The sequence below is a fragment of the Benincasa hispida genome, chromosome 8 (genome assembly GCF_009727055.1).
Source record: "Benincasa hispida cultivar B227 chromosome 8, ASM972705v1, whole genome shotgun sequence".
Lineage (NCBI taxonomy): Eukaryota > Viridiplantae > Streptophyta > Magnoliopsida > Cucurbitales > Cucurbitaceae > Benincasa > Benincasa hispida.
In genome coordinates, this window is record NC_052356.1 from 25295067 (window position 1) to 25303109 (window position 8043).

The following is an 8043-nucleotide window of genomic DNA, read 5'->3' on the forward strand; positions in this document are numbered from 1 at the left end:
GGTTGATGCTGGATGCGACTCTGGCCCTACTGACTGCATGACCCGCTAATCATCAGATGGGTTAGTTTCCGCTTAAGTCCTCATCTTCCTATCAGGGCGGAGAAATTTATGCTTCCAGGGCTGGTAGGGCGTGTATGGTTGCACCCCTCCAGGCCCAATCTTACGTTATGTTTTATGCTAGGGACTAAACAGGGTATGTATGGTTGCACCCCTCTAGTCCAATATTACGTTTATGCTAATGGTTGATGTTGGATGCAACTCTGGCCCTACTGACTGCATGACCCGCTAATCATCAGATGGGTTAGTTCTCTTAGGTCCTCATCTTCCTATCAGGGTGGAGAGATTTATGTTGGAAGCATAACCGACCACCACATGTTATTATACGTTTTCGGTCCCAACCATATGTTTTCATGACATGTTGCTTGTGATTGTGCATTTGGTCACTACCCTACGTGAGAACTACTTACTAAGTATATTATATACTCACCCTATATTTTTACAGACTTTGTAGGTAAGGACACAACGTAGATGACAGAATTGGACGTTGCTCAAATGGCCAACCATCAAACTCACTATTATAGGCACATGCATTTTGTACCACCACGCTAATGTTTTATGGATCCTGGTGTTTTGATAAATAAACTTTTTATATAGTTTTTCTATCTAATTAATAAATTTAGATATGTTCTTTGAAATTTTCACCAAAACTCATATCATGATAGAAAAGTCTAAGTATGCATGTCGTAGCGGTCGGATCATAATGTGTAAGGATCCGGTCATTACATAAGTGCTAAACCTGTTTCTATTCCTATGGATCCTAATACCAAGTTGAAGAAGTCGGATGTTGATTTGTTGAAAGATCCCTCTTCTTATCGTCGATTGATTAAGAAACTTCTCTACCTCATCATTACACGGCCAGATATAGTTTTTGCAGTTAAAAAACTAAGTCAGTTTGTAGCTTCTCCATGTAAAACACACCTTGCAGCTGCTCATCATCTATTAAGATACTTGAAGTCATCACCGAGGCACGGTATCTTGATATCTCCAACAAAAACTCTTAGATTGCAGGCTTTTTCAGATTTTGATTGGGCATCTTATTCTGACACAAGAAAATCCACTTCTGGTTTTTGTATTTTCTTGGGAGACACTCTTGTTTCATGGAAATCTAAGAAGCAAAGTGTTGTATCTCGTTCTTCCATTGAAGCAGAATATCGAGCACTTGCCTCCATGGCCTGTGAAATTGTTTGGTTGACTTCTTTACTTAAAGATTTGTGTTTCCCAATTGTGCAACTATGTATAATCTTTTGTGATAATCAAGCAGTCATATATCTTGCTACTAATCTAGCTTTTCATGAGAGAACTAAGCATATAGAGCTTGATTGTCATTTTGTAAGAGAAATTGTTGAGGGTTCTCTTAAACTTTTTCCTGTTCAATCTAAGGGACAACTCGTTGATATTTTTACAAAGGCTCTACCTGCTCCTGCTTACTTTTCCATTTTATGCAAGTTGGGTATAATCAATTTATATGGTCCAACTTGAGGGGGGATATTAGTTGTAATTTTGGATTAGTTAAGCTTCTGTTATATTTTCTGTTGTATAGATTTTGTTAGTTTTGATTTTTCAGTTACATTATTGGTGTATAAATACTGGTGGTGAGGAAATGATGGGAAAATGACTTTTCTTTCCCTTTACTGATATATTCAGTTTTTCCTTATTAATAGTCTTGGAAAAGATAAGGGAAGAAGAAAGGATTTAAGAAATATTTTGTTGTTTTTGAGAAAGTAACAGGAATTAATGTTTTGAGATTAAGAACAAAGGTTTGGTTTGGTTTGGTTTCCAAGATAGGAAATATATGTTTACGAACCTTTAGAGTTGGTATGAACAATCTCATTACTATTTGGAACTATGGATCTTAGTATTTTTTGGTTGAATGGATATCCTGCCTAAGCTATTGGTCATGGAACACAGTTTTAGCATGAGAATTTGATTAAGCTAGACTATCACGCGTTGGAAGAGTGCTTAGCAATCTTCTTCAAATTATAGTGGAGTCAGAGGAAATAACATTTCATGAAAGGATGTTTAGTAGCAATAGTTGCTAGAAACTATGGAAATGGAAGGGGAAAGGCCTCGTTAAAGAGGGGAAAGACGTTGAAAGGTATTAGCAAGGTTTAGAGGTTTTGATTGTGGACACCAATATCTAGAACAAGGATTTAATGAAGCCATCGATTTGATTTGAAGGTGAAAGTAATCTAGCTCCAAGTAAGAAACAAGCTATATGAGTACTAAGGTTGAGTAAATTTAATCTCCCAAAATGACCCCTAACACTAGAGATGAACTTGAGTTGAGAGTAACTCCTATCCTTAAGGCTCCTCATAGAAGGACTTTAGTAGAATTGGAATAGCCTAACACTGATACAAGAACCATTTAGCAAAGTGTTTCATATGTGCCTTAATGTTTTGCCTTGGAGCACACCAACTTTGTTTATTAGGAAAGAAAGATGATTCACACGAATTTGTATCAACTATTATGGATTGAATATGATAGCGTATCTCGGTTGCAGGGGATTGTCAGGGAAATTAGGTGTTGAATCCGAATTCTAAATCCTAGACTTGAGATGCCATGAGAGATATGTTTTTTGTTGCATGGACAGTGAGGTGACCTACTTTATGGAGTATGAATATTCTCAATATAGATGTATGCAATCATGAAGGTCTTTATCTTTGAAACTGGCATCAGGTAATGGTTACAACTATTATGAGGTTATGTGATGTATATTGGAATGACAAATGCTATACAGTATATGGGGACTTCAAGAGTTTCATTTAAGTGAGGTTTTTAGACTCGTGCATAGAAGGGTCTAAATGGTGATATGTGTTTGTTTTAAGATTAAAGAGTAACATGATATTATCTCAGATAAGTTATACAATTCATGGTAGGAGGTGAAGACTTTCTGAAACGTGGAGTTAGTGCTAATTAAAAGTTCTTTGGCAGAATTATCGATCTGAAGAAGCAATTTGGAAACATGAGGATGAGACAAGTACTAAGTATCACGAGCCTTTAAGGATTTGAACTTTCAAGGGCAAAAGTTTCTTAAGAAGGGGAAAATGTAACATCCCGAATTTCAGAAAAATTTAAGTTAATTATCTAAAATTATTAAGTTTAAATTTTTCTTTCATTTGGGAAATTGAGATTAAATTGAAATAATTGAAAAACTTTTATTGGTTAAATTGAATTTAATTGATTAGATATTCGAACTAATTATCTTGAAAATATTGAATTTTGCTTCCTTTTGATTTTGGATTTTAGAGCTAATTTATAAAAAAAAAATTAAGGAGATAATTAATTTCATGTGGTTTTGAATTGATTTAAATATTTGGAAGGATTTAATTTATATCAAATTGATGGATCTTATGCCATCTAATTTTGGTTTTTGAAGCCTAAATTAAGATAATTTGAAAAGTTAATTGATTTATTAATTTAATAGAATCTTTGGAGATTTGGATATGTTGTTATAAAATATTTTATTTATCTTTTCAAAATTTGAAAAAAATATAAAAGAATTGAGATTTTTCGAAATTAAATGGGAGTGAAAAGAGGCAAAAAAATCGGGGAGAAAGACATTCGATTTTTCAGTGTCAGCTTCCACAAAATTGTCATTGTCAGAGTTTAAACCGTTGGATCGTACTTAAATTTGGTCAGTATGTTCGAGACATATAGAGTTTAATTTTGGACGGTTGGATCATTGTTTGAAGGTATTTTTTGTTCATAATCATTGCTAAATAAAATCTATAAAACTAGAAATTCCCCTTCTCTCACTCTCACAAACCCTCCTCATGCAAGACCCTCACTACAAGTCGCTAGCCTAAATAATTTATGTCGTCCGACAGCAACACCCGCTGCCTATCTATGATTGCTACCGCTGCTGATACCATTGTCATTGAAATTGATATTTTGGTTAAGTTTTAGAATTCTTGGAGGTTCTTAACACCCATTAGCTTTTGGCCCAAATTGGTTGATATCCTTTATGTTTCGCTTTTAGATTGAAGTTTGGGAGTGTTTCTGATCACTATCCAACAAGGGAAACGAGTTTTTGAACATTTACTATTTGAAGTTTGGAGATCAGTGGCGTGCTTTCTAGCAGGATTTACGATTGTTCGGTCCTTTCGTTGGTTTTAGTTCAAGTAAATTGTTGAAGTTTGTTGTCGAGATAACTGTCCTTGGCTTAAGTTGAGGTAAGTGGTACTATTACCGGTGCCTTTGTGTCAAGCGGCCTAGATTAGATTTTTAAAGTTAATTAATGAACTCTAGAAGCATGATTTTGTCGTTGTGATATACTTGTTGCATGACAGTTATGAGTATTATGAGCATGTTTGAAATTCTAAACAGTACTGAAACTATGTATTGCTTGATTAGACCAATAGGGCAGTTTATCGTCTTGCCTTGATGCATGTTTTATTTTAAAGGACCGACAGGTCTAGTTTCATGTTTGACGGTGTGTCTTTGGGCCGCTAGACATGCGTGAATCGATAAGTTCACTTTCATGTTATTTTTCCATATTTGACGGTGTGCCTTCGGCCGCTAGACATGCGTGAATCAAAAAGTTCACGTTCATATTACTTTTCCATGTTTGGGCGTACTAGACATGCAAGTCAAGACAAGACAGTACGTCATTTGGTTTATTTTCATCATCTAAGACAGATGTAGTTGTTTGAGCCACAGGCCCATTATTCTCTGCTCGTGGATGCATAATTTGATCCCGATAATGGGATACTTACTGAGTATTTTATACTCAACCTTTCCTAATTTATGTTTTTCAGCTAACGATAGGAATGGACCGCAGGTGATGAGAGGGACCTGTGATCGTGCCATATGGGACATGTAAATCGCTTCTGCTCAGTTTACGTTTCAAGCTATTTAAAAGTTTTGATTTGAAACTCGATGTTGGTCAAAATTTTATCGATTTAAGTTATTTTTTTTTCTTGATTATTTTAGGGGCCCCAAACAAAAGTTTTATTTATTTATTATTTATTTGTTTTCGAGTTCATTTTGGAAAAACTATTCTTATTATTTTAATGATTTTTTTAAACAAAATATCTGGGTTTTAAATGTGTATTTAGTCGTAACGGCCTTTGTCAGAGTACTCAAATAGTTGGGTCATTACCGTTAGTATGAAAATAGAGACAAAAATTATAATTATTTTAGAAAAATAGGAATTTAGTAGCGTAAATGTACCAAACAACTTGAACTACAAAAGTGGGAAATAAGACTAGAAAAGTAGTAACAATGTTCGAAATAAATTGATTAATATGTGGGAACGAGGAGAAAAGAAGACTTGTGGGGAATGTGCAGTCGATGGGTTAGGAAGAGTAATCGGTGGATTTAGGAAAGAAGACAAATTCAGAAGAGAAGAAAACATCGGAAGTCTAAAAAATGAAAAGTGGTGGGAGAAAGGAGGAGTGGGTTGTTAAAAAGAAATAGGTCGAAGCTTGAAAACTTGACCTACTGCTGCCAAAAAAGATGTTGATGTGACAAGATAAGGGTGTATCAGATGGCAGACGGTGTGTTGCAACAGGTCTGTGCAATGTGCGTATGGGTGAGTCTTTAAGTCTTGACCTTGTTTGGTCGAGTCTTCAAGTCTCGACCTGCTTTGCCAGGCGGCTTCGTGCAGTGTGCAGCAGATGGGTAAGTCTTCAACTTTCAACCTTGTTTGGTCGAATCTTCGACTCTCGACATAATTTGACTAGTTTTTTTTTTTTTTTCCATTAGTTGATGAGTGTTCAAATCTCGACCTTTTGTAACTCTACCATACTACCATATTTTTCTAAATATTTTCGAAACCACTATAATTTCCTAATTATTTTGTCAAACTACAATATTAAAATAAAAGGTCGCACTATGGAAAACACTTTTTTTTTACTTATATATATCTTCTGAAAAACTTTTTCTTTCTTTATTTTTTTCGTTCCTAAAATTCTCTATATATATATTGAAAACATTTTTTTTTACTTATATATATCTTTTTGAAAACACTTTTTCTTTTTTTTTTTCTTTCTTTTTTTCATTCCTAAAAATTCCCTACCATTTTAAGAAAATACTTTTTAAATTAAAAAACCAGAAAACTAATTTGGATATTAAACAAATCTTTTTTCTTAAAGTTAAAAACTAAAAATTAAGAGTCCATTTGTTAACCATTTTGTTATTTGTTTTTGTTTTTGAAAATTAAGTCATAACACTACTTCTACTCCCAAATTTTTCTTTTGTTATCTACTTTTAAATTTTGATGACTAAAAAAAGTAGTTTTCAAAAAGTTATTTTTGTTTTTAGAATTTGACTAAGAATTCAGTCATTGTACTTGATAAAGATACAACTCACGATAAGAAATGTGAATAAAATAGACTTAATTTTTAAAAACAAAAATTAAAAAAATCAAATTATTATCAAATGGGACCTAATTGATTACCAAATGATATGTAAATAAAAATTTAATTCATTCTCTAAAATGTACACCCCTTTATAGTTCCAAGTGGACTAGAAACTCACAATAAGCTCTATAATTTAACCACTAAAATATTTGATAACACATTCAGTTGTTCCACTAGATTATATATCATACTAATTTAACTTCCTTCCTCTACTTTGTAATTTATAATACACACATTTTACAAATCCTTAAGTTACCAAAATAAAATAATAATACAAATAAAACACGTGTCTAAACCTTATTATACACGTTCAAAACAACTATACGCAACTCCACGGCAGATCAGGACCCACTAAGAAACCTCCGGAAGCAACGGAACCCTAAGTACTGAGCACAGAACCTCTCCATTTCATCGCCGCCTCTCTCCCGGCAAACCTCCGCCTCCATCTCCGCCACCGTCTCGTCCCAATTCCTCACAAATCCGTCGCAGTCCCATCCATTGAAGTCCACCTTCGCCTCCGACACGGCGTCCAAGATCTCCTGCAGGCCGACGATCCGACGGCTGACCTTCCTCCTTGCCTCCCTCACCGCCAGATCAATTCCCGGCACCGAGTCCAGCCTCAGAAGAAGACTCATCAAGGCTTCGTTCATCTTCAGCTTCTCGAGTTCGTTGCTCCTGACGGCGTCGACCGTCTCCTGGCGTTGGATTAGAGACTGGATCTGATCGGCTTCTCTGTCGACAGCTACGATTGTTTTGAAGAGATTGCGGATCCGGTGAGATCGGTAGGCGGCTTGGATCTTGGCGGCGGCGGAGGATTGGAGGGGAGGAGGATGAGGTTGGATGAGGATTGCGGTGGAATTGGGAGGGGTAGAATGGTCATTGTGAAAAGAGTGGGAGAAAGAGGTGGTGGTGCTGTAGTAGAAGGATGTGGTATTCATGGAGGAAGGGGATCGACGGTCAACAGCGACGGAGAAGAAGGCTGGAAGTGGAATATTAATAATTTTTTTTAAAAAAGAAAGTGATATAATAAATTGAAAGTATAATTTTATGTTGAGATTTGGAGGAGCAGAGTGCCGACCGTTGTACGAGCATCCGATGATCTACTTTTCCACTAGTGGACCATAATCATTCTACTTTACCTCTCTTTTCATTTTTTTTCGTTAAATTTTATCTTATTTTAAAATTTATAAATCTTTTTAAATTACTTTGCTGTTTCAGTTAATTATTTCAACGAAAACTTAGCCCCACCAAACAAATTTTTTACATCTAAATTTTTGTTTTTGTTAGTTAGTTTTTACTAATATTTTCAAAAATTAAGTCAAGATTTGAATTTTTTTTTTTTAAAAAAGGTTGTTTTTATTTTTGAAATTTAGATAAGAATTCAACTCTATTGGTAAGAAATTGGGGTATCAAAAAAATAGAAGACTCGAACAAACCGAGCAACCTAATCCTGTTTAAAAAAAAAAATAGTTTGGTTTGGGTTTTTTTTAATAAACCCAAATAGGTCGGTTCGGTTCGTGGGTTTATAGGATAAAAATTTGGTTCGAACCAAACCGATCCAAGAACCTGAATTCACACTTAAGTTATGAATTCACGCTTCAGTTCCATTTTGACATTTTGG

The 8043-nt window shown here is 34.9% G+C and overlaps 2 protein-coding genes across 2 annotated transcripts; one reads left to right on the forward strand and one right to left on the reverse strand.

The window, feature by feature from the left end:
• The first annotated feature begins 810 nt into the window (after positions 1 to 810).
• Positions 811 to 1539, forward strand: LOC120083991 (secreted RxLR effector protein 161-like). Its single transcript, XM_039039896.1, has one exon. The coding sequence runs from the start codon at positions 811 to 813 to the stop codon at positions 1537 to 1539; it is 729 nt and encodes a 242-aa protein (XP_038895824.1).
• A 4961-nt stretch (positions 1540 to 6500) lies between these two features.
• On the reverse strand, positions 6501 to 7534 carry LOC120083232 (BAG family molecular chaperone regulator 5, mitochondrial). Its single transcript, XM_039038898.1, has one exon. The coding sequence runs from the start codon at positions 7358 to 7360 to the stop codon at positions 6764 to 6766; it is 597 nt and encodes a 198-aa protein (XP_038894826.1). The 5' UTR covers positions 7361 to 7534; the 3' UTR covers positions 6501 to 6763.
• Between the last annotated feature and the right edge of the window lie 509 nt (positions 7535 to 8043).